Source organism: Xiphias gladius, chromosome 7 (genome assembly GCF_016859285.1).
Source record: "Xiphias gladius isolate SHS-SW01 ecotype Sanya breed wild chromosome 7, ASM1685928v1, whole genome shotgun sequence".
Lineage (NCBI taxonomy): Eukaryota > Metazoa > Chordata > Actinopteri > Istiophoriformes > Xiphiidae > Xiphias > Xiphias gladius.
Window position 1 is genome coordinate 21,547,736 of NC_053406.1, and position 27,915 is coordinate 21,575,650.

At 40.1% G+C, this 27,915-nt stretch overlaps 1 protein-coding gene across 1 annotated transcript; it reads right to left on the reverse strand.

Moving 5' to 3' along the window:
- Positions 1-159: 159 nt before the first annotated feature.
- stim1a (stromal interaction molecule 1a) lies at positions 160-27,835 on the reverse strand. Its single transcript, XM_040130551.1, has 14 exons — positions 27,587-27,835; positions 26,670-26,802; positions 22,555-22,685; positions 19,974-20,088; positions 17,524-17,635; positions 17,151-17,266; positions 13,629-13,806; positions 8,067-8,244; positions 7,052-7,219; positions 5,378-5,478; positions 4,958-5,187; positions 3,950-4,030; positions 3,066-3,489; positions 160-2,557 (listed from the first exon to the last, which is right to left on the reverse strand). The coding sequence occupies exons 2-14, from the start codon at positions 26,788-26,790 to the stop codon at positions 2,047-2,049; spliced, it is 2,466 nt and encodes an 821-aa protein (XP_039986485.1). The 5' UTR covers positions 26,791-26,802; positions 27,587-27,835; the 3' UTR covers positions 160-2,046.
- Positions 27,836-27,915: the final 80 nt, after the last annotated feature.

The following is a 27,915-nucleotide window of genomic DNA, read 5'->3' on the forward strand; positions in this document are numbered from 1 at the left end:
TGCATCAACATTACAGTGCATTATACTGGGAGCAGATGGATATACACACACACACACACACACACACTCAGATGGCACAATCCATTTACAGCTCTGTCGTGCAAAAGAGGTACAAATGACACTTTTAAAAAGTACCAGTAGGAAATTGATTTTTTTTTTTCAGCCGGTTTTCTAAACTAAAATATGTAGACGTCTTGTACATCCAAGCCAACTGTTACATTACGAGGCTGGGGGAGGCCGACTGTCTTTTGCAGCACTTTTTGGTTGTTCATTGATCAGGAGCACCCTAAGTCTACCGGTGTCCGCACTACTTTAGTAAATCACCTACAACTACTGATGCATAGTTCTGTGCTCATATAAAGCTGTCAACATTAACACTGGCACAATGTTCTCTGCTGTGCTGATCTGAGGAATTATCTGTAACAAATGTAAACATACTGTACCGATGATACTGTTAAAGAAAGAATACCCTTGGACATTCGCTGTTTGAAACTCAGGATATACAGTATACATCATGTGGTTATGCGTTGTGTAAAAAGGGGCTCGAATGGCCAAACACACTACAAATACACAAAGGCCTCTGACAGAAATAATGATTTGGCACTTTAACATGATTGGTCTTCTGCCTCCATAACTTGTTGAGCTTCCGTAGGTGGAGGATTACAAAATGGTTATAACTTGAAAATCTGTATCTCATACAGAGCAAGTCTTTTTTTCGCCTTGTAGTTTAGCCCTTACCGGGACCCATCCCTCACTGACAATCTGCTGCGAAGTTTTCCTCCCAAATCGTTGAAACAGAAATAGTAAGAAAACAGGATAGCAGGAGCCAAAATCCAAGTTAAACTCACACCCTGTTCATCCAATTAACAATCAGTCGAATATGTTGGATCCTATTTATCTTCTAGGAGAAAAATCTTTTAAAAAAAATTAAAAAAAAAAAAAAAAAAAGGACATAGTTGTTTACTTCTTTAAAATAGTTGTGACCAAAAATATGCTTCAAGTATTTTTGTGTTAAGGTCTTTGATAAATATTGTGTTTTCAATGGTTTATCCTGTAGGTGAACAAAGCTAGCACCTCAGACACACTTTCTCCGAGATGTATCCTAATTTCTAAATTCAATACGCAGAAACGTGGCATTGTTTAAAAGCTGGACATTTCAGCCGAGCGTTTTTGTCTCACGCTCACATGCACTCAGCCCTAATTATTAAAACCCCAGAGGCAAAAGGTGTGATGGTCCTTTTGTAACTTCCTAGGGAGATTTACCTCTCGTCCAACTCCCTTTTGTAGACAAGATGACGTCATTCAGGTGCTCTTAGCGGAGATCCAAGGCTGCAAATTATTATTACGCCATTTTTAATCCAAACGACACTGCACACATTTTTTGACAGCCAAAAGTGAGATCTGAGTCACTAATAGTCCGAGCTCTCTATTACTACACTTCTGTTTGAGGATCTCTTGACTGTGTTATTTGCTCTGCCAAGAAAAAGACAACAAAAGACGGAAAAACTTGCAACCATCAATAAAAAACAAAATACTCAGTAAAAATAAAGGAGTGCGCATTCACTTTAGATTTGTAGGCTATGTGGTTAGGTAGTAATAAAAGAAACATCGAGTGTTGTCTAAGCAGGTTAACGACAAGAACCAAGCAAACAGTAAGAGCATTCGAGTATCAGTCAAACAAAAGTGAAGACATGCAAAATGTTATAGATTGTAGAACAAGAAAGAAAAACCAACTGGGAGACATGTTTCCCTCTGAGACTGGCACAATTTCCTGCAGAATAAATAATACTTTACATTCCAATATACAAACCTACCCATTCCCCACATATTCGACATTGACCAAATAAGCAAATTAAACTGAGCAGCTGTTTGCTCCCACAGTCCACAGTTTCTCACAGTAGGTGATGTACCTACACAAAATGCAATGGCAACAAATTGTGCCATCATTTCACCATTAATGAACCCCAAAACTTTGAAACTTTTTTCCAAAAACAGACCAGAGGAATACAGTCAGACAGCTTTGATAGCCTGTAGTTCATGTGGCCCTTATTTCCTCTGTTTCTTGAAGATCTTGAAGGTGTGTTTCTTGCGGCTAGCAGTGGAATCTGTGTCTTCTCCTGTTGAGGCACTGTCCTCCTCCAGAGGGCTCTTCTTTGACGACAGCTGCGGGATGCGGCTGCTGCCCTTTGGCCCCACGGCCGCAAGTTGCCCTCCTGTAGGTGAAGGTGTGTCGGGTTCAGTGGAGTTGGGGCTGAGGGAGCGGGACGACTCTGACAGACTGTTGATCTCTCCCAGGCTGGGCGACTTCTCCATGTCGTACACCTTCTTCATGAGTATGGGGCTATCAGGGACGGGCTCGGCAGGACTGCCCTCATGAATGCGGTTCCCTCCGTTGGGGGTGTGAGCATGCAGTGAGACGGCATCTTCTGTGCGGCCCGACAGGCCGTGCACGAGAGAAGAAGGCTTGATTAGATGGCCTTTGGAGCTGTAGGCAGATAACCGATCACCAACTTGGGATAGGGACAGGGAGGAGTCGGAGTCAGAGCGATTAAGGTCCCTGTGGGGGGAAAAAAAACAAAAAAACAAAAAACAAAAACAAAACAAACAAAAAAAAGACACACAAGTTAGAGGAAATGACAAATAACAAAGCCAAACAGTTTAAAGTTCAAGCGTTGCATGCTGGGGTGTTTCTACACTATGCCTGCAAAGCCATGGACAAACTGTGCAAACCTGGACACTGGAACTCCACACTTGTTAGTTGTGAAGGCAAAGAAGACCAGGAACACGGAGAGGTTGAGAAAGAGTAAATGCACAGATTCTATAATGCCTCATCAGGTGCAATAAATGTGATAGCAAAATGAAATGAAATTTAAAAAAAGAAAAAGCATGACAAAATGGATGAACAGTTAAAAACAAAGTTAAAAAAAAAAAGAAAAAACAAAGAAAGTTGCCTAGGCTACAATACGTGTTAAAAAGATGAAATGGCAGCAGGTGGTGGGGGAAAAAAAAGAAAAGAAATCCCACGCACATGCGATGTGTGTGGATAATTGGAAAGAGACTGGTACCCGAAGCTGTCGCTGCACGAGTAGTGCGCTTTGGAGACATCTGAGAAGGTGAAATCAGGAATGGGGTCCATGGGCTGGAAAGAAGTGTGATATAGATGGGAGGAATGAGGGGCTACACCACCACCCACAGAGCTGTGTAAGCAGGAGGAAGAGGAGGACAAGGATGACAGGGACTGAGGGTTTGGGTTGGAGGCACAGATGATGGAGGGATGAGACACAGCTGAGGAAAGAGGGGGCAGAGGGGGACACTCAAGCTGCCCAAACGACTGGCTACGTGACTGTCTGAAGGTAGCCCTAGACCTGGATGGGTATGGGGTCCCCTCTCCCTGCTGCCCTGCCAACAGGCAACTCTCTACCAACCTCTGGGAGCCCATGGCAAGCTGGGGGTCAATGTGGCGTTGGCGCAGGGACATCATACTGGGAGCTGTGGGCACAAAACAACAGCATTATCACCAACATCTAAATAAAATAAAGTCTGACGGACAAGGGAGTCCAAGTAGGAAATCATTGGAAAGATACTCAGGAGCTGGGATAGATTTCTCTTGATTTTAACTGGCACAGAAACAGTTATCGTGTTACTAGCTAAAATAACTTGGTTAAAGTGATGAAAGAAACAAAAATACTAAACAATAATTAGCTCTTTCATGAAAGGAAGTGCCCGTTTACAATAAAATTACGTGACAAATCACTATAGGGAGAAAGCAGGGGTGCACAGGGTGCTGACAAGAACTATGAGGAGCAGGACTAGGTTTTCCCCTTCAGCTGTGTCTATCTGCAGTATTCTGACAGTTAAAAAGTATTATAGCTTTATGTGGCTTTACGTCCAGGGGAGAGACAGGGATGTCAGACTAAGGACTGAACTGGGGCATGAATAAATGGCCAACCAGGATGTTTCCACATAGGCTGACAGTCTGAACCGACGGACCACAGGTCGCTGGCTCGCCGTTCCAACAGTCGGGTGCCATCTGTAGTTAGGCCAATGAGACAGCAGTGGGAGCCAAATAACAGAAAAGTGGTGGAGGGACAGAGGGGAGTCAGAAAGGGAGTGCAATTAATGTCGATTAAAAGATTTACTCACTATTGTAGCTGCAAAAGGACTCTGCAGTTCAACTTTCGCCTGCTGTTAGTCAAACCAAACCTAATGTGTGTCAAGTTTGCCACAATAATAAGTCAAATACACAACCCATAACAAGATGGCTACAAAGCATTACGGTCATCAGAACTTTGGTTTTTCTTGATTTAGATAATGATGTGTGAGATGTGTGTTTCCAAGAATAATGCAATGAAGTGAACTGTCTTTGTAGATAAGGATTTGTTGGGCAGCTTTCTGTATTTTTGTATCTTGTACAACCTAAGAAGGATTTAATCTGGGCACTGACTGCATATTACACACTTCCTGTTTGACCAAAAAGAAGATTCAAACGGTCTGGAACACATATTATAAGACACCACCACTACAAATACGTCAGCACGGAAACTTGTACTCATTAAGAATTATATTTTTCTTGACAGTTCAATATCCAGAAAGTCACAAGAGTCTTCAGTCTCCATAATCAACTGAGAGTCAAGTTAACACTTTCATCCAAAATGAGAACAATTAACAAAAGGCATTCAACTGGAATGGTGTGTAAAAGAACAAGACAATTGTGTGAATTTACATGGTACACATTATACAAATGTAAAACAACACTCATTCAATCACAGACATGTGTGACCCTCACTACCTCCATCACCAGGGAGGCCACAAGGACAAATTCATGTAATTGTAGCATGAAAAGGTCCAAATTCTCACGTGGGCTGATTTTTGGGTTTCCCCAGCAGGGTCTTGGAATGTTTAGGGGTTCGTTTGCTAATCCCCACTGAATGGCCGACAGATTCGGATGAACTCTTACATTGCAGAGTTCCGGGCATGATATCCTCATCCAAATCGTCCATGTCGTCAGACATGATGAAGTGCTGAGGTGTAGCTCTGCCACCCATGAAGCTGGGATCGAGGTTGAGGGCTGAGGCCAGCGACGGAAGGCCTGGGTTGTGGACAATTGTAAAACCTGTGAGGATCTCTATCTGCTGCCAGCGATGAAGCCTCTCCCGCAAAGCAGCGGTCACCTCACCCAGGGCTTGTCTAAGGAAGACGAGAAAGCAGTGGAAGTAGAAACAACAGAAACAAGTCAAGAGGAAAACCAGCCTATTTATTATCAAGAGACATAATTTCCATATCTGACATATATAAGCAAAGTATAAGACAATTATTTTTTTCACAAATGAAAATGCTGCTTTGACCAGTTTTTAAGAAATTTATCAAACTGACTTACTTTGCTGCCAGTATTTTGTGGTCTACATCATCCAGGGAGGAGCTGTGAGCCACGTGGAAAGTACCAAAGAGAGTGTTCCTCTTTTTCTTTATTTTCTCTGCCTGTGCAAAAAAAAACATTTTCTCAGCTGTATTCACATTATACGCACACTACTTTAGAAGGGAATCTTGTTCCCTGGTACAACAAAAGTGCAGTTAGTCTTCAAGAACATAAAAGAGCTTTTTCACAACAATAAAACTGAGAAAACTTAATCACACTGCTTCAATCTCGGAGTGGTCATCGGGAGAACCGGGTGGATGGCTACACAAATTGGGCAAGAGGGTTAATTTGTGGGGGGGGGGGGCTGTGTTGTAGTGATCAGCCATGTTGAGCAAGCCGTGCGGCCCACTGTGGTTCTGAGTGGCGTCATATCCCTCACATCTATCTCCCTCCCCGGCTAACTACGTTTGAATCGGTCCCGCGGCTCCGCCCACCCACTTACTGTTTCTGTGTTCATGTTTTCATCGTTTATTAGGGTAGCCAGCAGTCGACTGTTGCTGACTCGCTTTACGTTAATAAAAAAAAGTCTGAAATAAAAACATAAAAGGTATGGCTGAAAAGTTTAGAGAAGAGAAGTTGGAAGTCAATAGGAAAAACCAAAATGCTTAAAATAGGTGTGCATTTAGAAGCAGTAACTGCTAGATCCACAGAGAGGAGGAGCAGAGTAGCAGAGTGGACTCAGAACCACAGCTCCCAGTGAGTCCAGTACAGAACATCAATCAAGTTTCAGAGCATAAGCGGTAGGCAGAAGTCAACAGTAAACAAGTCTGAGTTTTGTTTTCTGCCCTGGTTTAATGAGAAATTCTAATACGCTAATTGAAGTACTCAAAGTCTGTGTGATTAGCTCAGACTTAAAGGATTATATTACAGAAGGATCCAATGAAGGAAACAAAGCCACTAGAATTAAAATATGTCTGGTGCTGTTACTTTTACTGCTGTACTGTCCAGTTTGAATTCTAATCTCACATTCTGTAGCCAAATAATTTATAGTCATACAGAGTGGAAAGCGAAAAACAGAAATACAATTTAATACAGAGCAAACTTTTTAATGTTCAGTTTGACACCTGTCAGTGGGTCAACTCAGTTATATGGTCATTGTTTAAGAGTGCAGCTTCTTTGTTGTTGTAGTTGTTGTGGACCGTAATGTAAAAAGGTGTTTCTGACAGTTTATCTTCACAAACTACAGTAATAAAATCATGATAGAATCTGTGATTGAATTGTATAAACAACAATTAGACTATAACATTACGAACTTAACTTTTATATAAATATAAATCATTGTGCAGGCGTTTCTATTTCATTTATTGTTCTACAAATCATCACAGTTAATTTAATTTCTGATTACTACATAAGGTTTTACACGAGCCTTATGTGATAGTGGGTATACAGATCAGGTTTAGTGGGCCAGCCCAAGTCAAAAGTACTGGGCTGACCTTTATTCCCACTCTGCCATGGACTGCTTTCATTTAGAGTCTATTCCATTTTATTGAATTACGAACTGAAATATACACCCAACTTCTTCCATCCATGCTCAGTCTCAAACCTTAGGTCTCAAGTGACTTTGCAGTTGCCTTGGAACACAATTCATAGATTTTAATTCAAGGCAATAACATTAGCTGGTTTTTACATGCTTACCCCTTCTTTGGCTAGTAGGAGCTGCCGTTCAGCATTTTGCTTCTTGATGTTGTAGTACTGTACTTCCACCTCGTGGGTGAGCTGCAGCCACTTCTGGAGAGACTCTGGTGGGGACCAGCTACTCCGTGACTCCAGCTCCTTCTCAGCTTTTTTCAACGCCATGCGCACCTGCAATAAAATGTCAAACATTCGGTGACAAATTAACACATAAAAATAACACACCCATAAACTTTACATTATCAAGCAACGAATTCTTGACAGTGATTATTATTTTATGTTTTGCATTTTAATATAAAAGAAACTGCAAAAGTTCTGGGAATTTTTTAGCCAAAATGCGATATTAGATGAACAAAAAGTCATGAATATACTAATTTTTAAAAAAAATATTTTACCAATTTGATTTTCAAACAAACAAACACACAATTTGTAGATTTCTTTTTCTCAATTGCTGTAAACTGTCACAAGGTTTTATACCACACACATCTGAAAGACATGTCTCAATCCTACATATTCTTAAAGTCAAAGATAACTTTCAACCGTGTGTATAGTTAAGGACTGATGGATCTCGGCACCTGCGTCCTGAATGTAGGAGAGTAAATAAGTGGTGAATGGGCCTTGCTGCAGACATGAAACTCAAAGTGTTTTGCAACAACACTGGATCTGAAAGTCTTGCATGTTTCCAATTTATCACTACGAGAAAAGAAACACCTGTGACACAAGTGTCTGAATTGCATCACGGTGATAGTCCTTCAAGCAAATACTCATGTGTTTTGCTTACTGGTGTGGGCTGTGCTGTGCTTTTCCTGCCAAATTCTTAAATGGACAAAGACTTCAGTGGGTGTATTTATACTATAACCAGTGTGAATCCTAAACATATCGTGCAATTGCCACCTCTGAAGTTTATTAAACACTATTCACTCATTTTTAGTGCTTTTCCAATGTGCTGAAATTACATTTTTTTCAACTAAAAATTACAAATTCAATGTTTAAATGAAATTTATCACTTTGCAAGTACCTGTTCTAGCTCTTCTTCTGCATATTTCTGGCGACTCAGTTCATTCTCTGTGCCCTCACGCAGCTCTCTCAGTCGTTGGGCCTCCTGCTTGGCTGCATTGATCTCATCCCTCAGCTTCTGCTCCAGGTTCACCTTCTCCACCTCTACTGTACGGTGCTCCTCCTGGGCGATCTGCAGCCTGAGGACAAGGAGAGGCACGAAGAGGAACAATTATTTTTAACTGTAGCTTCTCTTAGAAGCAAGACATCAGTGGCAAATTAATAAGGCCAAACAAAAAAATGTACAGTAGTAGGTGCCAGTGTCATTTTCTGTGGGCTGTCATGACATGTAAGCATGTGAGTGCCATGTATGTGTGGAATGGAGGACTAGCGTCGGTCATGTATCACCGGAAACAATGGCTTACAAAAAGAAAGAAAAAGAACCGTGGTCAGCTGCTAGGCAGCTCACAATAAACTGACATCAGAGGCAGCAGAGCCAAGAATGGGAACAGCTGTCGTTGTGTAACTTTAGAACAGTACAGTGTGGTAACCAATGCTCCTGTAGTACACAGAACACATATGCGTTGGTTTGTGCGTAGGATATTTTTAGACTAGCCTCATAAAACATTCTACTTTTATAACCGGGGGCTTGTCACTCATGACATAATTATTTGTGCTTAGAAACACACCATTTCTATGTACTGTCATCTGTAAAAAGATCAGATCGAGGAATATAACATGAACTCTTGAACCAAAAAAAAATAAATAAAGTTTTAGTTTGATCTGTAAACCTAATGTGAGATTGAGCTCTCAGCAGATCGTACAATGAAAATAACAGCTTTTACCCAAACCCTGGTCTGGCTAATCAATCACAGGTCGTCACAAGTGCCATCATAGCAATGCAATTCCCAAGTCCCACTATCATAATGTGACACAACAAAAGAAAATTCAGTTTTTGGACTCTTAATGTTTTTCTTAAATTAAAGGGCAGAAAGTAATACCATCTTTCAGCCATCAGGGAGCAGCACTCTCCTCCTGTCAGACTAAACAACAGTAGAGGGAGCAGAGAAGGGCAGAGAAATGAAAGTTGATCCAGACAGCTAGCCATGGAAAATGTGGCTGGTGGGCAGTCCTACTAATGCTTTCGTCCCTGACCTCTGCCATTCTCTTGCTACGGTTCGAAAGCACTGGCAGAGCTACAATGTCCAGAGAGAGGACGCCAAATGCTGTTTCAACTGACCGGTATTGCAGGGCTCATAGGATGCAGAGTGTCTCTGCAGACTTTGCAGAAGGTAAAGAATGAACACACGTACACTAATATTATTAAAATTGTATTTAGTTTACGTCCCTAAATAACATTAATTTTGTGCGGAAAATAAAGTAAGAAATGCATATCACATGCAGTGTTGTTGTCCTTATCTCCAGTCTTTTTCCAGGATGTCTTTCTGCAAACCACTCCCCAGTCCAAATGTGGGGGAAATTAGCACTTGAGCTGACATGTTAAACAGTCTTGCTTATCACCATCTCCCAGCAGTGAGGCAGAGGCAGGGTCAAACAGTGTTGTAAAAGGCACTGAGGAAATCCAGCTCTAGTCAAAGCCTCCTCCCACTGTATCCCAACAGGGAAGCCATTGCTACTTGATACCACCACAGGATCTACTTGAAGGTATGGAAAGAGAGCAGCTGGCAGCAGGGATCAGGAAGAAAGGCACGGCTACAGACAGAGGACATATCTCTCTTTCTCTCTCACCTCCTAAAACATGTACTGTTAGAGATGCAAGTCTCTTCTTGCTGGTCACACTGACCCACAATATAACATAACATAATATAATATCCCTTCCACAGCCACAGTGTTTGACTGCCAAGGCTTCAACACATATAAAGGAATCTGATTTAAAAAAAGTTTTAACACTTACAACCAACTCTGAAATGTCTGAGAATCACCATCATCCTCTGCTTCTAGCAGCAGATATATAGGCTTGGTTGGCCGGTTGGCTTTTGATCATGACTACACCAGCTACTGGAAATCCTCAGTACAATGAATACGCATTTCAAACTATTAAACTTTATGGGACATATTCGACTTCACGAGAAACAGGAACAAGACATTTGGTTTGTTTGTTTTTTCTTTAAATGCAATTGAATAACACTACTGAATTGTTGCAGACAACTTTTACTGTAATGCTGAAGGAATTACCATAACTTTGGAATATGAGATATGATGCAATGTATGCAATGGTCCAGGTACTGTACGTGAAGCAGCACTACCCCAAACCACTAACAACTACTAAGAAAATTACAAGCAGGTATAGTCAGTTTGGGTACCTGAAGCGCATACTGAACAATGTCTGCACCTGTTGGCCTTTAAGATTTATTAAAGAATCTCTTGTTTGATCTGCAGAGGAAAATAAAGTACTAGCAATTAGCTTCGCAAAAAAAGAAAAGGCAGAGTCCACTTCAAAGTTGGCAGTGGCAGGTGTGTTTTCACAACTGATCAAAGTATAAAGCCACCGAGGCAACACACAGACTGACCTGGCAGTGTATCAAATGGACAGTTTGACCGGAGCAGACAGTGGCTTTTTTGGTTGGTAATCAACAGGCAAATCCCACAAAAATACTTTCCACGTCTTTATTGTACTGCTCCAACAAAGAGATGCCCCTAATATTTGTTATATAAAATGTGCATACACAGAAGCCATAACGGAGGTACTACAATGCAAACCAGTTCAATTGATGAAACTTAAGTCTTATCAGTCCGTTTACTTTTCATTAGACCATACCATATCATGTTTCAAAAACCTGTTTCCTAAACAGCCAGCTGACACAAAGAGCAACTCATCTGGGTAATAAAGGTAGTAAAACAGATTGAACGTTCTTATGCCTACAACAGCTCATCTATCCTGTCATTGTCCCCAAGCATCAAGCCAGAAATGCTATGCAGCCATGTGATCACGCCTGTCACTGCTCCTTACTCTGGCCAGTGAATGGGACTGAGCCTCACCCTGGTTTCCAATCTAACAAAACATGACATCCCAAGAGGTGAAACACTTTCCATTTTAGACATTCTATGACCTTTCCTTTACGCTCAACCTCAGGTCAAATTCAACTGTGTACAAATAACAAAAACTAATGGACAGATTAGGAAGATTAAGAAGATTTTTTCAATGACGAACATGATACTACAACATGCTCACACTGACCACCAAAATACTTATTTTTTCTTTTCTTTGAAACTTTTAACCCTTTTCTAGTCTGAGTGCACCTGGTGGGAACTTTATGATAAACCGGCAGGTGTACATAAAAATTCCAATCAATAATACCAAAACATCTATGACCAGAATCCCCTCGTGCTACCTTTCAATCGTAGAAAAACTGCAAACTCACAGATTTCAAAATGCACAGGCCCAGAGCAATGCAACTATAGTGAAGCCTTGAACTCTTTAACAGTAACCTTTCATGCTATGTTCTATCCAGATAACCTGTTTTAATCAGAAGTACTTAAAATAACAGATGGAAAATGTCAGCAGCAAATATCATTTCATCATCGCTAAACAATTTGAAGTCACCATCCATGCACCCTGGCAATACCTTATCCTTTCAAAAGCTAAACCTGACCTGTGTATGAGACAAAGCTGTATTTTGAGTATCCTTTAAAGGAGTAAGAGGAAACAGTGCAAACTTATAAGCACACATTGCCAGCATTCCTTGAGGTATTAACAGGACCAAAATAGTTGTCTTATAACCTTCAGTTATTCTTCACGATACTACCAACTGCATATATATCTGGCTCTATTTGGTGTGCCTTATTTTAAATCATTTAATTTCAAAACATTTAATCATTAAGGCAGCAATGGCCTGACACCTCTTAGGCCTGAATACATTTGGCGTGAGCATAGTATTACATGTAAGAACTGAAAGTTCGCAACAGTGGAGACACACCCCATAAGCATTCAATCAAAGGACTATCCCAAAGCTTTGTTTAATAATGGCCAAACTGCAAGGTTCACCGAGGTCACCCATTCACTCATTTTTGGGACGTCAATTACAGACCAAATATTTAAAAGATTTGCGTTGATTCAAATCCTTGATAATCCTATAGTGACTTATTCATCTTTTTTCAAGTTAGGCTCAAGGTGGCAAAAAACACAAGCAGAGCAGCACAAATATTTTTTTGTCCTCAGGAACATTCTCTAGCCAATCCCGCAGGAACACCAAATGCTCTCACTTGTAATCCCTCCAGTGTGCCCTGAAGCTGTAAGGGTGTCGTCTGAGCCAGTCACCTGAAACACCTTCTAAGCAAGATGCCCAAGTGGCGAGGGTACCGGGTAACAAACCACCTCAGCTGGCTCCTCTCACTGTGAGGGAGCAGCAGCTAAAGTTGCAGAACTGCAAATTAAGATATCTCTTCACCACCACAGTGTGATACAGAGTATGTATTTTTGGCAGCTGGTGCTGCCAACAATTCTCAGCCTCTCTCAATATATATATATAATTAAGCCTATAATTAAGTCTGCGTGGAAATGCTATTTAAAGTACATACTGATTGGAAAATGTGGAAAACGTTGCACTTGGAGGTAGCTTTATGTGTTGCAGCTGAACCTTATGTCAGATATTGAAGCTTCCAACTAAAACGTTGTCCTACGAGCTAGAAATAACATCACATGATCTGCAAGTTGTACAAAGTTGTCAGACTGGCTTACATACCGTTCCAGCAACTCAAGCAGCACACCTGAACTCAGATCGCATGTTTCCTTGAACCAGTCGTGTATCTATAATATATAAATCGTGCCATAAAGGTTTTCATCTAATCTACTGGTTAAATTTAATTTAAATGCAACTCGTTTAAATCAATTCATTTAGCCTCATTTGTCTAAAGTTCAGTCCAATGACTCATGATCCAGTTTTCCAGTCTCTCATTACCCAACAGTCTTTCACTTCCCATTTTTAGATCAATGTGGCTCTGTAGGTGAAATCCTGTGAAAGTTATGACCGGGTTATGACTGAGGAAATATATATAGGTTTGAGAACCACTATCTGCAAATGCTTAAGAATCAAGCATGTCTTATTGGCATAGTAAAAATCACTGAGACGGACAGGATTTCCTGTAGGTTGCCTCATTTGGATTAATGCCTGCTTCGACTAATACCAGAAGAAATACACTTTTGTAAAATAAAACCTTAACCTTCAGGGAAAAATAGTAAATATTCAGTAAATGTTCGAAGCTAACCACGCGACAGTTCAGCTGAGCAAGGGATGCGTAAGGAATAACTTTGTGCACATGTATGACATGTAAGCTGCACTGCAAGTCCAACAATGGCTGATGTTACTTTTAAGGTTGACAAATTATTATTCATCAAAATACTCTTAAGTTGAAGTTAGCTCGAAGTCAGTTTAAGGTAGTGCACAACAAATCCAAACAAATATATTTGTTTAATGTTCAAAAGTTCTAATGTGAAGACCAAAAAAGCTGTGCCACATTAAATATTGTGCTTTATGTGGAAATCTTAAACTAATGGTAAGTGTGCACAATACTGTATGTCTAGAGTAAGCATAGTTGTTGCGTGGTTGGTGGGAATAACCCTCACTTCTGTTGTAGGTCATGCAGACTCTGCTCAGCTCTCTGCAGGCCCTCCAGGTCTTTCATCATCTTCTTCATGTGGTCCTTAGAGTAGCGATTCTGGATGTAAGCAAACCAGCAGCCACCCATGCCTATGACTATCGACACTACCAGCATGAAGTCCTTCAAGTGGTTATGTCTATTCACTGTGAGAAACAGAAAAAATTAAGAAGAAAAGTTACATTTTAGGAAAGTAATAAACATCAAAATCATAAGATAAATCTATAGAAGACAAAGTGTATTTCAGCCAGGAGATATATCAAGGGCATAAGATATAGCTGCCTAGCAATGAGCAAGCTTCACCAGGACGTGGTGTGAAGCTTGTGTTTGAATGTAGCCTAGTCATACTGCAAGTGTTGCAGAGTGAAGAAGAGTCAGTAGCACAAGTTAAGGTTGTGGTGAGAGGGGCCTAGAGTAAAAGACAAAGATGAGATAACTACATTTTAAAACTGCCTATTTCAGTCTGGTAACCAATGCTAATAAAGAACATACACAGAAAACCAACAATAGCAACAAAAAAATTTTGGTACACATGAGAAGCTATGAGGCAAATTCTAGCTGCGATGCCTCTGAACAACTAGGAACTATGTGCGAGTATATTGCCATGTTGTCACTGTAAAGAATTCATAGCTACTGAAAGTCACAGCAGCTAGAAAGCAGCTATTCCATTTTATAAGAACCCTTAGCTTAGATCACCTCTCAAGTGGTGAATTTTTACCGAGGCCATCTTACAATTAGACCCAGAATCAAGTCTGAGTTTAATAAAGTTAATTTGATTAATCAGGAGAACATTGCCATGCAGCAAATGACACAATGCCTGGATTTCAGCCTCGCAAGCTACACGAAGAGGCAAGTTTTTTCTTGTGAAAACCTGCAATGGGGTGTGGAGGAAAGAAAAACATGACTTCAATTTCCTGGAGTGAGACAAAAAGGAAGAGAAATTCAGATAAAAAAAAGTCAGTACTGGCGAGTTTCTCTTTACATAACATCAGGATGACATGCCACCTAAAAACATAGTTCTTCACAACGTCTTCCTGTGCCACTGGCTGCTGCCGATAAAACAGCCAAGTCAAATCACACAGAAATATAAATTCCATCCCACAGCACACATCTCTCTTCACATGAACGCTCTATATGGTAAAAAGCACATCACTAAGTATCCAGCTTGTGCTAAATGATCTTTTAATTGAATTGTGTATATTCCTGTAGACTTGCTTATAAAGCCCAGAACAAACATGTGTTCATCAAAGTCAATGATCTCGGACCGACTGTGCCAGATAATGTCTCACAGTAACAAACCAGAACTAAGAAACAGGATAGCACAGTAAACCACTGGTCCTGTGTCGTCTTTATACTACTGAATAAGTAAGAATACCCCAGTAATTAAACCTCAGCTACATCTGATTGGCCAGTATATGCAGATCATTACGTCTTAACCGCCAGGAGCGCAACTGCCAAAATTAGGTCAGGATATTTAACTGAAATGCATGTGTGCTATATTTGTCTTGGATCTGCACTGTGACTAAGCACAGATGCTTGAGAGAAATAATGAGCATCATTTGATATAATATAAACTAATTTCCTTATGCTAGTCTTTTTCTCCTGGTTCTATTTACTGCTCTTACAACACTATCCATCTAAAACAGGACACATAGTTTTGCCCTCTATGTAATTTGTTGATGTAACACAGTAAACTACATTCAATGCCTTTCATGAATACCACCAAGAGAGCATGAGGTGACGTTTAATTAACCACAGAACTGAAAAAAATCTGGACCCAAATGTTCTCGGGTTAGTTATTACACAAGTATCTACGAGATGAGGATCAACCCATTGTGAGATGTGTCTTTAAATGCTGCTGCTATAATACAGTCAGTGAGTCTGACTATTAGTGGGACCCACTGGCATTGAGAGGCTGTCAAAGCCAGACAACACTCGCTAATGTCTTCATTCAGCTGTGACAAACAAAACATCCATAATGACACATGTCAGACACAGACCACTGCACACTGTTCCCTAGTGCAGTTTCTTTTCAATGTAAATGCCTGCTTTCTATGAAGGTTCATTAAATTTACTCTTCACTAATTTTTACCTAAATCAGCTCTCATCAGTGCTCATCTTCCAAATATGCACCCTTCCGCTTCACTTTTTTATCCAACTTAGTTATTCTCCAGCAAAACAAGACTGAGCTTCAAGGCTAGGGAAGTCTCTGCTCACCATTAATATTTTGTAGAGCTGCAACTAATTAATATTTTCATTATTGATTAATCATTTTGTTTATAAAATGTCTGAAAATAGTGAAAAATGCCCATTATAATTTAACACAGCCCAAGGAGACGTATTCAGATGTCTTGTTTTATGCGTCCAACAGTCCAAAACCCAAAGATAATTCAGTTTACTGTCATATATGACTATGAAAGGCATCAAATCTTCACATTTGAGAAGCTGGAACCATCAAATATCTGGTGTTTTTACTTGAAAAATTACAACAAAAAAAATTAATCGACTATCAAATAGTTGATGATTAATCTTTTGTCTACTAGTCGTTGCAGCTCTAATATTTTGTGCCACCACCACATCTTAATATTTTTCACAATACTAACTGCAGACTTTTAACTTTCTACGCCTATTAATGCAAGATATCAGTATATAGCTGTCATGCTGTAACAAAACTTTTAACAACAATCATGATTTTAATGAAAAAAATTAATAGTTATGGCCGTCGCTGTGGGAACATGATTTGCCAAAGTCAACAAAAAAAAATAAAAAAAAAACCCTGAAAGATTACAATCTGTAGCTACAGAATTGGAACAATTATACTGGAGAAGGAGAGGGAGAGGATGAGTGTTGTGTTTATTTATGTCAGCAGAGGGGTGTGTCTGGAGGATAGAGCAGTATGCTCTAACCCTTAGATCACTTCTTCAACCCCTGAAACTGATATAGGTGTTAACAGGATTTTCCCTACATATAAAAGGTGGGCTGACTAAAGTGAATAAACACGTAAGTTAGTGAGTAAATGAGTGAGTAAAATAAATAAATAGAACACACAAAACCTGACCACAACATATCACAGGAACCAATGGCTGATGAAAAATGAGAGCAGCAGACAACGGTGGTCGGGATGTGGGTAATGCTGGTAGGCTGTTAATACGAACAGAGTAAGCTATGCTTTCCATTTGAAACAAGTACAAAGCATTTTTGTTGCACATCTCTCTGCCCAGGCTAAAAAATCCTAAAAATTTGTTTTGATTGAGGAAAAGGCTTTATAAATTTATCATCTGCATCTAGATCAGTAACAGTATAAAAATAGCGGTGAAAGAAAAATATGTCTAAAGTCTAAACCCTCATAAAAAAGGGAAGTGAAACCAAACCTGTCTTCTAATTTCTACTCAGGGTTTTGAAATACCTAGAACAAATCACTGATGTTTATATGAATGAGAGTATTAATCAGAGCTGCAAGTGGAACTAAAAAAAGAATAACTTCACATACTCAGGGGCGCTCCAAACAGTACAGTGTCCAAAGCTTTGAGCTGCAACTTTTGCACATGGCTGCGATCCAAAATCTTCAGAATAGAGAGTGTCAGAGTGGTGTTCTTTACTGCAAGCCTGAGGGAGAAAAGAGACACAGTCATTTTGCAAGAACACGGAAGAAAGAGCAAAGGGTGTATCCATTTTGAGCCCTGTGTAACGTAACCACAAACTAAATCTAATCACGTTCACTGAAGCATTCAACTTTTCTGTCTGAGCACAAGTCTCACCAGTACCATAGAGAGTAAAATTTATTTGTGGTCAAGCTAATGATGCACATTTTTCAAAAATCTACAACGGTTAGAAAACGTTGATACATTCATGATATCACCTACCTTGGCATGGCACTTCCGTTAAAATTCATCTTGCGAAATGCATCCACATATTGTGGCAGTTCCACATAGGTGATGAGCCACTCCACCACCTCATCCACTGTCCAATTATACACTGAGGGGAAAGAAAAAAAACAATATACACACTTACACACACACATCGATTGCCATTCATCTAATCCTCAGTCTAAAGCAGAAACACCAATAAAAAAAAAAATAAATAAAAATAAAAAACTTAAAAAGGAATCCCTGAAACCAGCAAGAACTGAGGATGGCCAATCAGATTTTTACCAGGGAAGATACTGGTGATGTCTACTGGGTTGACTTTTTATTCGAAATCCGAACATTCGTTAGAACGTGGGCGAAAAAGTTAATATTAGAACTGTGAGGACCTGTTAGAATTTAAAATTTACAAAGTCTACAAGCGCAACAGAGTGTTTGAAGTACTTTGCCTTGTGATCCAGCAGAGGACACTCTAAGACTTCACTATCAGCTTGACCTATGGCAGGCCCTATTGACCTATCAAGCTAGTAATGTCACATTGTTTGCTATGTAAATGGAGGACACCAGCGAGCAAAGCCGTCCTGGGCAGACAATCACAACACCAAAGCATCTGAGAAGCAGTGTGGGGAAGTTTGGGTTCTACACCACAGATGACAAAGTAACTCAAAAATAATGCTGTTTGCGGACTTTGTACAAAGCAGCTGTCTTAAGTCTGGTGTACTGTGTAGGATCGATGCAAAGCCTACGCCGTAGCCTATGCAAGTGGCCTAGGCTGTTGTGAGCTTTTATGCTTGTGTAATGTGTGTCTACGTCTCTCTGCAATTACACCGCCAAAACACTAGTTGGCAGTGGGGTGTCCATGCCACTGCGTGTGTATTTGAAACAGTGGCGAATGAACTGAGCAGATCATGTTAGAGTTGGAGCTAAGAAATGTTGAACAACAGTTACTTTTGCCGAAAAAGACGTCAGAGGAGACAGTCTGTACAACCACTGAACTGATTGTGGCAGAAGGAGGGTGAGTTTTCTTTGCTTGTCCAGCCACTGAGAGACATGGAAAAGACATGTTACCAAGGGGATGAATGACATTTGTTGTGGTCTGTGTCACCGTGACGTATAGTTAAGTTTCCAGGGAGGTGCACATCAGGCGTAGGCTATGGCGTAAGGTATGCAGCTAAACCGTAACCCCACACTGTACAAGTATAAACGCAGAAGTATAAACCAGGTTTAAAACTACAACGACAACAAATCTGCGGACTCATTTGCTTTTTGCCACCCAAGTGAGGCAGTGGGGACAACACAGACGAGCAGAGCAACATTAAGTGTACAACCTCTTAATGCCTACTATTCGGCCCACTCAGATTCAGCAGGCCCCTGGCCAGAAGCTCATAAAAATGCCATCACCATAATGTTTGTGTGTCATGGACATCAAGCAGTAAGTGATGATAAAAAAATCTGACACCAAATATTATAAATGATGACTGTAGCAAAGGTTGTCCAAATACTGTCTATCCCCTTTGATGTCCCCTACGCATTTCGCCTGAAATGGATATGACCACCTTCGCATTTAGCTGAGTCAGCACTAACCTCACAGCGACTCAACGTACACAGCCAAAACAACAACGTGTCGCCATCATAACAAATTTAGACGGACATATTTATGACAATTTGCATCCATATCCTGAATGATCTATGAGGTTTCCTATTGCCAACAGTAATAACTGGAGAAGGGAAACCCGCTCCCCAGCTCCTGACAGAGTCACATTGTGGGTTGTCTGTGTTTATGTGTTGCCCTCTTGAACAGTTGCCTGGCTCAAACCCTCCAGTGCCTTGTCAAGAAACTGCAATGCAGGGTAAGTCAGTACTATGAGCAAAAAAGGGGAGAAAAGCAGCCAGGGGAAAGGGTGTGAAAAAACATATGTGCCAGCACAGCTCATGAAAAGTGCTCTCAAGGCATACACGATAGCCCAGCAAAACAGATAGGCAGAAGGAAGTGAGAGTGTGTATGCAAACTTTGTGCTGACAGATTCAATGATGTCTGCTCTAACACTGGCTGAAACTGATAAGTAGACTGCACTTTGCTTGACATGGCATCTGATCAACTGCCTTGCTCTTTTGTTGGGCAAATGAGAAGGTCAAGGATGCGTAATGTCTGACCCAAACTTTCAGACTCAAGAAGAGCATTCCTCTGATTTAACGGCTATCTGAAATACTGCCGTTCTTTTGGGCTGGCAATTACCGTCACAAGGAGCATTTCATTATAAATAAATAAATAAAAAAAATTGTCAGTCCAGTTTCAAACAGTCAGTACTGGCAGAGTATCAATGCAGAACATCGTGTGCAAAAACAAGACTCATGTCTCAGCAGACTCATACAGAAAATATCTGAAAGAAACGCCTGTTTGTGCAGTCACTGCCAGCCTTCAGGGAAAAAACCAGGCTTCAAAGCAGTACCTTCAGAGCCCTTCCATGCGTTCCACAAGTCCTCCACACTGATGAACTGGTCATCCCCGTGGAAGCTGTTATGTTTGGCCTTGGGGTCATGGTAGTTCAGATCTTCTCTCAGGAACTGCGGGATGACAAGGATGTTTGTAGTGGTTACGAATAATCTATCATGTACAAGTGTTAATTGACAAAAGTAGCAATAACACTTACAGGGTTCAAATCTTACAAACTGTCTTTTGTTAGAAAACTGCATTTCTACTTCCCTTACTGACAACGCGAGCATACAGAACTTGTTAACTGGTTAGCTTGGTCTGACCAATATTACAATGTAGAATTTGAATGCAACACTCAGTGAAATTAATTAAGATTGAAAGTGAAAGAGTGAAACAGAATTAAGTATTGTCATATAGCAAATGCTCACATATTTAAAACAACACAGACAGTCTGACTCAGTGCAGGCTGGCTGAATAAAATGTATTACCAGGTGGAGGACAAAGACCACATTTAAAAACGGTGTTGGAAATTTGCCGTTGAGGGGTTTGGATTTATTGTGAGCACTGCGGCCTGCTTCACTACTGAGGACTTTATGACCCCCATAAAAGAAGGAAACGCAACTCTTGTGGCTTGTGTGTGTATTTGCTTCACTCACCGTGAAAAGAACCATGAAATGCTATAAATATGTCATCCATACATGACCTGAAAAATTACTAAGAGTTTCCACTCACTCTTTAATGGTCTGGAACAGCAGAGGACTCACTCCTCACTCCTGTTAATAGTTATTCTACATTACAACGAGTGTGCTGACCACCGATAACTGTTGGGTATTAGAAACCAACAGAGCTGAAAAAGTTCAAATGGTACAGGTATTGTGATCCTGAGCACGGACGAGGTTTTTGATTAGGGGACCTTCACAAAGATGCCCAGAGTCCAGACTCCACATAATATTCTAATACACTGTTGCAAAACCCAACCATCAAGCATCATTATAATCAAATCACGAGTTGGGCATTAATCAGGTAAAAAAGACAGCACCAGACATCCATAAAATCACTTAATTGTGAAGTTACTTAAGTACCCTCTAATTTCTAAACCAACATTCATGCACTTGTGTGCTATCACAATTTGGGGGAATTTGAAATTTCCCAAAAAAATAAAAAAGTATAATTTTCTTAAGTGTGAAGGGTAATCAAAACCATATAGAACTCTGTGGACGACTTTCTGGTATCTCCACTTGAAAATGAGAAATCTGCATATTGCGCACAATACACCATGGCACATAGTAAATGGCACATCGTACTAAAATTAATGGCCCTGTGGATTCCATTGTCGCCCCTACTGGGGTGGAGGTAGTCAACTTCTGACCAAAGGGGCCATACTACTCGTTGCCCACTATGTTGTAGGCTAACTCAGTCACCATGTTTTTAAAAAACTAACCCTACACAACATCTTGCACTCCCACAAAAGCCAACTCATGCAACATGGGTGTAAGACAGTAATAAGTCATGATGCCTTTCTTTCTTGACAGATTTGTGTGGGAGGATTTCACTATAGGGTAGAGAGATGGTCTGTACTGCAGGTGAAATATCACATTTGTGAAAAAACATTCACTGGAAAATTAGCAGGACCTGTATAATGTGGCCAAGGCTGAAGATGACTCTTAAATGCCAGATGGAGACTTTGATCTCTGGTCTATAAAGAAATTAACTATCCTCTTTATTTAATCACTGTACGATAATAGGAAGCAGGACTACTGTCTTGAAATGCTCTTAATTGTCTTGAACTTTCTATTTCTCAGCTGAAAGTCACTTCAGATATGAGTGCTCAATGTACTGCATTTGATTCCTTGCCTTAGGGGTGTTTGCATGCCATGTGCCTGTTCTAGAGGCAGATATGGCTGCAGTGACGACACTGCTTGCTTTGGTCTGGCCTGAACTACATGCCACAGACCGAACCAAACTGAAATGAGGCTCCAGCATAGGCCTCCTCAAGGCCACAATGTGTAGTTTAGACTAGACCCAGGATGTGAGCTAGATGGACTAGAGGCACTGTCTTTCAGGCCCCAGTGATGTCTGAGAAGCAAAAAAAAAAAAAAAAAACAGACTTATAATGAGCATTATACAGCTATGAATGAACATTGTGCTTGTACTGTGCTTTCATTATACTTCACTGTATTGAAAAGAGAAGCAGCTAACACTATTTTTCATTTCTTTTCAAAACACAAACCCCAGAGTCTGAGTAAAGGTAGACTAATACCCCTTGTTGCAATTAGTTTGTACAAATGTGGCAACATCAGTGCCTACAACGTGCATGGCGGTTAAAACAAGACTTCAGGGAAAAAAAAGAGCACTGGAGTCCTATCAGATCAAATCCTCCAGTTACTCAGTAAGTTAAGGACATTGCAGGGCTATGATTAACTGTGCATCTGAGCAGCAAATCCTATGACAAGTCAGATGACAGAGGATTACAATGATGATACCCGTTAGCCTCTTCAGACTGAATGAAGACCACCTCTTTTACTCCACAAACCAGAATAACCCCTTCAATAGAACATCAGCTCTTGTCGATGCTGAATTTTTAGGCCGGTACTTACGCCGTCTGTCTCCGCCACATCTACATTGCCGTTTGCATCATCATCCATCTGCTTGTGGATACTACGGATAGCCTCAAAGCTGAGAAGGCTATTCTCATCCTGGCACCATGGCTCATCGATGCGACAAAAATCTGGTGGACAAACAGAATCATAACAAGACGATATTAAGGCAACTTTGAAACTCATGGGTCAACACAGATAAATCAGTATCATTCACATTTATTGGTGTTGCTTTGTGATAAAAGTTTCTATGCTCGCTTTCCAATTTGGGAAACCGTTGTATCAGATAATACATTTTTGCAAAAAAGTCTAATCACAAAAATGTTCTGTTACTACAACAGCAGCAGGAGCTTCTTATCTTATAACTACTACTTCAAGAGGATTAGACAATTAATCTGCAAGCCTCTATTTTTTTAACACGCTGAATTAAAAAAGCATTCCAGTCTGAGAATGAGCTCCTATTATATGCAATTATTCATAACTACTCAACATTCCTTTACAGATAGTTTGGGTTTAATTTAAGTTACACTGAAAACACCAAAAAACCTGAAATGCTCCAAAGTCTTGGTGAGTTTTTGAAGTTTATTTCTCTATTGCATTTCCTCTGTCGTAACCACACCAAACTTGTATGTGTCTTAAAAGAATACCATTAACATGATGTTTGAAGGGAATCCTTGTCATATTCCTACCTGTTGCTACAGGTAGTTGAAATTTACATTTTTAGATTTCAGCACCAAACATGCAATTCTAGTAATGTCAGGATTATTCAATAACAATATTATTCAATTAAAAATAGAAACAGCCAGCCTTGTAAAGACAGGTCATTCATTAAAAAAAAAAAAAAATATATATATATATATATATATATAGATAGATAGATAGATATAGATATAGATATAGATATAGATAGATAGATAGATATAGTCACAAAGGTTCATGGCTTTTAACCTTTTGTGTTTTTTTGCACAAAAGTCGGATGCAAAGTCCCCGGCTGGATTGCCCTCACTCAGCCTCTCTTGCTAAGATAACTGAACTGTAAAATTCCTTGGCTGCAGACAAAGTCTTGTTTATATAAGGCCTTTCACTCAATGTGGGGATGGTACCAAGGCAGATACCATGACTGTCAAATCTACTGTGTAGACCAAAAACAAGTCACGTCCAAAGGTGAATTGGTTTTTCATAATTATGGTCTTAAATTTTATTGTATCTATCATCAATTTGGATTTCACAGTTCTGTTTAATGTCAGAAAACTTGGGTTTGTTAGTTTATATATCGTTCACATTTAACTTTATTCAGCATTCAGTAATAAGTAGTTAGTTTATATATCGTTCACATTTAACTTTATTCAGCATTCAGTAATGTGTAAGGATATCCGTGTGTAGGGCTCCACAATTAATTTTAGATACATCAGATATGTATGTATCCACGATAAATAATTATGTAATTCAGCAATCAGTAATTCATCTATTGCACTCTGTCTGGCCTGTGTGTTCCCTCTGCTTCCTGAGGGATTAGAAATTCTCTGCCATAGATCAGAGATAATGTTGTCACTCCCACTAAGAGGAAACCTTGTTTGGCATGTACTGCAGACACTCTCAGGAGCTGTATGAGAGGGCATGGTAGGCTACCTTTAATAACAATAAGTTTAATTGTGTACCTTGATTCAAAAGCAGTCTGGCTAAAGTGAATAGTGCCCAAGATACCTTCAGAAACATATTTTATTCAATTCATTTTAAATCTGTCTTATATAACCTCTATGTTCTATGTGCAGCTACTATCTTAGCCAGGACACTATTGTAAATGTGATATTATTAATCTCAGTCAGGCCTTTCCTTGGTTAAATAAAGTTATATAATACGCATACGTCACAGTATGCTTTATTGTGTACGTCACCGCATTATACGTACAAAAGGGGAAGTTGAAGGCGAGGGTTAACAGAGAGGCTGGCTTTGCTCACCAACATGAGCGAATGGTTTTCATTTCCTAACCGGATGTAAGCTTGGGTTTTACAAACAATGAACTGCTACATAAACTTTGGGAGAAAACTTTTTTTAATCACAACACCAAGGTTTTATTGAATAAGATTCTACTTTGTAGTGGTTTGCTAGTAGATGGGTAATTTCTGGTTAAACACTTGGGTGAAAATAATTCCCAGAGAGAACTTGCTTTTCGGGTTGCCTGCATCATCCTCACAACAATATGGTCTAGTAGTAGGCAAAGTTAACTCACTTTCTCCCTCATAAATGGCCGAGTTCAGGTCCATATATCTCAACTATTACTGCTTCATCATTAATTAAAGTCACCCAAACAATAGTGTATTATCAGCTGCAAGCATTTGGTTTGCATTGTTCTGGTTTTCATGGCCCAATTCCCCCTCCCACTGATTGAATCATTTCAATCCATGCTTTCCTTCTTCCCAGAAACAACTGTTATGACAGGTTGGCTTAGTAGTTAGAGAGACAAAGGAGAGAGTAAACATGTCTTAGAATAATCTCTGCAACGGTTACTGTGTCCATGATCGGTGTTTATGAATCGTTCTATGCTTTATATTTCTCTACATGAGACCACTAAACCAGAACTAGGAAGGATGGATGGACACACAACCTGAACTTCTGCATAGTGAAGCCACACTATACAAGCATTTCAGCTTCAGAGAACCTGCACGGCCACATGCCAAAAAGGCAAGCAGTCTTTCACACTCACCGTGTTAAACAAATAATTACAGTCGCCCTAGTGAAAACCTACCACCTGCAACACTCTCATACACCCAACCTGATCCTCTCTCTCATTTGGCTTGCAAACCACCGGAGACACAAGATAAGATATTTACATACCAGTCAGCCTGCCTTTTTTAAGAGCTAAGGTTACGCAAGTTATTATGTGTGCCTGCATCTAGATGAAGAACACACTCCTTAACTTTTCCACTTCATAACTGCAGCAGTTACTATGTCCTAAAACACCTGTCAAGCTTTGAAAATCACTAGCCTCTTGGGAATGTTGCACAATGTGTTAGTAAAACTGTGATTCAATTGCAAAACGTGTATTTGCAACTTGGACAATATCTAAACAGTTCCTGTTAAACCACACTGTTGAATAGTACCAACACAAGATCACAACCAAGCAAGCTCACATTATTGGGTATTTGCCCAGTTGTTGCTAATAGTACAGTGAATAATGAAGTATTTCAAAATGTAAATTTGAGCAGCAGTTATGCCTTTTGTAAACCGATACAAATTCTTACACTTCTACACCGTTTAAAATGCTGAGGCATAGTATGTCATAGTAGTAGTATGTCTTTCCCAAGTAGATTCAGGTTATATAGTTTACAGACAGTTTGGACGCTTAAGACATGCTTGACAGATGCAACCACTGTCAGAGACAAGACTTTATGACAGTGATAATATTTGTATATTTATACTTGGAGCTTGTTAAATTCAGTGAACAGGTTTGTGCTTAAAATTAAACCTTAATTTATAATTTATTTGCTGTGTAATTTAGTATAATAAGTCTCTATAGGATTACCCTGTTATCGGAGGCCCACTCTGGCTTAACATGGTAACATTAGGTTTTGTAGTTAAGAGTTTTGGTAACACACATGATGAGTTTAGAAGCGCAAATCCAAGTGTCTACATCACCTAATTATTTTGTCCTCTATAGTACTGTGAATTCATTAATTAAATGATCTGGGCTAGCTATTTTAAAAGTGTAATGAGGACTAACAATTTACGTTATGTGTTGAACAGCCAAATTTTGGAAAATATTTACAATGTACTGATCCTATTTTATGATTTATTGGAAAGGCATCTTGACTATTACTCCCTGAATCAGAAACTACTGAAACCCCTGCTCATCCTCTTCACTATCCATTAGATCAATTAGCTCCTGTTTGACTAGGTGGCTTGATTTAAGTTGGAGGACAGGGCTTAATGGAGAATGCCAGCCAGACTATTCTCAGCATGGCTACATTTAGTGCCTGCACAATCACGAAGATGTAACACCAACAGTTATAGTCTAACTGCCAATCTATAGCATGTGTCAGCTTAGCCTGACAGGCGGACAAAAATAAACTTTTAAAAAATGAAACAACAAAGTAATGCCATTACCGATTACTCACCTGACAACCCATTTTCAAGAACCTGACTGTCCGGTGTGAATGAACTTGTTTTTTCAGTCAGACTTGCTCCAAAGAGACACAAGCAAAATATCCACAAGGTCACAAATTTGTTGAACTCCATGACTGGTGAGTGCTGGAAAGAAAAGAGCAGAGTCCCCCTTGAAAATTCTGATAATTTTAGTATATCAAATTTACAGTGTTACTGTCAATGTTAATCAATGAAACATAGTTAATAATTACAAACAATGTGGCTGCTTTGTCTCTTAAACCATAGAACGTCTTAGCAAGGAGAAGAAATTGCATTAATCAGCTCGGGGCACACCAGGAAATACGGTTAGTTACATAAAAGATCCCCTGCAGCAACCGCAGACACATGCTATCACTTCTCAAGTGTGCCTCCTCTTCCTCAATGAATCAACGTACACAGTCGTTAGCTTGCTAACACCTGGCTTTAGCTCAGGAAGCCTTTAAACCTCATTTCATCAGTTTAGCTGTGCATTGGGGTTCTTGGCGGCAAACATGTCGCTTCAGGGAGAAACATAAAAAGATTATGAAAAGTAACAGCTGCCTGGTTCGCCTGCGTCTGCAGTGGCTGGATGTCTGACAAGCCCCGGTTAGCTAGCTAGCTAACCACCTCGGCTAACTATGAAATGAAGTGATATATCAAAAACAAAGGGGGAGTAACATTACAAGGCCCTTCTAAGAAAACCTTCACATTAACCTTTCGTGGTTTTTTTCAAGTTGGCTTAATGTCGAGACGACTTGCATTTTCCACAGACGTACATTAGCCACCGCTGACGTTAAGCTAACCGCAGGTCGGACAAGGGACGTTAATAATGAGCAGCTGTAATTTTAGCTAGGCTAGACGGTAATGTTACCGCTATAATGCTGAATAACAGTTTGAATAACACGTTAACCTGTCATGTATCAGAGCCAGCAGATGTGTAGTTTCAGCTCTGTGTTAACATTCCAGCAGATGCCTGGTCCCCCGGAGTTGAAGCAGAGCAAACTAGACCTCCTGCGAAAAAACGAAGAAGGCGTCCGTCTCTTTCGCCGCGACGGAGAGACTGAACCGAAAAAGCCGCAGAATGTGGACAGACAGTGGGATGGTCGTCTTCTTCTTCTTTTTCTTCATCGCCGGGCCTCCCTGGTTAGCATCAGCAAGTGTCGCTCCCTGGCGTCTGGAGCGTGTACCGGACATCACATATAAACAAATTGCTGAAGTGTGCCATCTAGTGGATAGTTT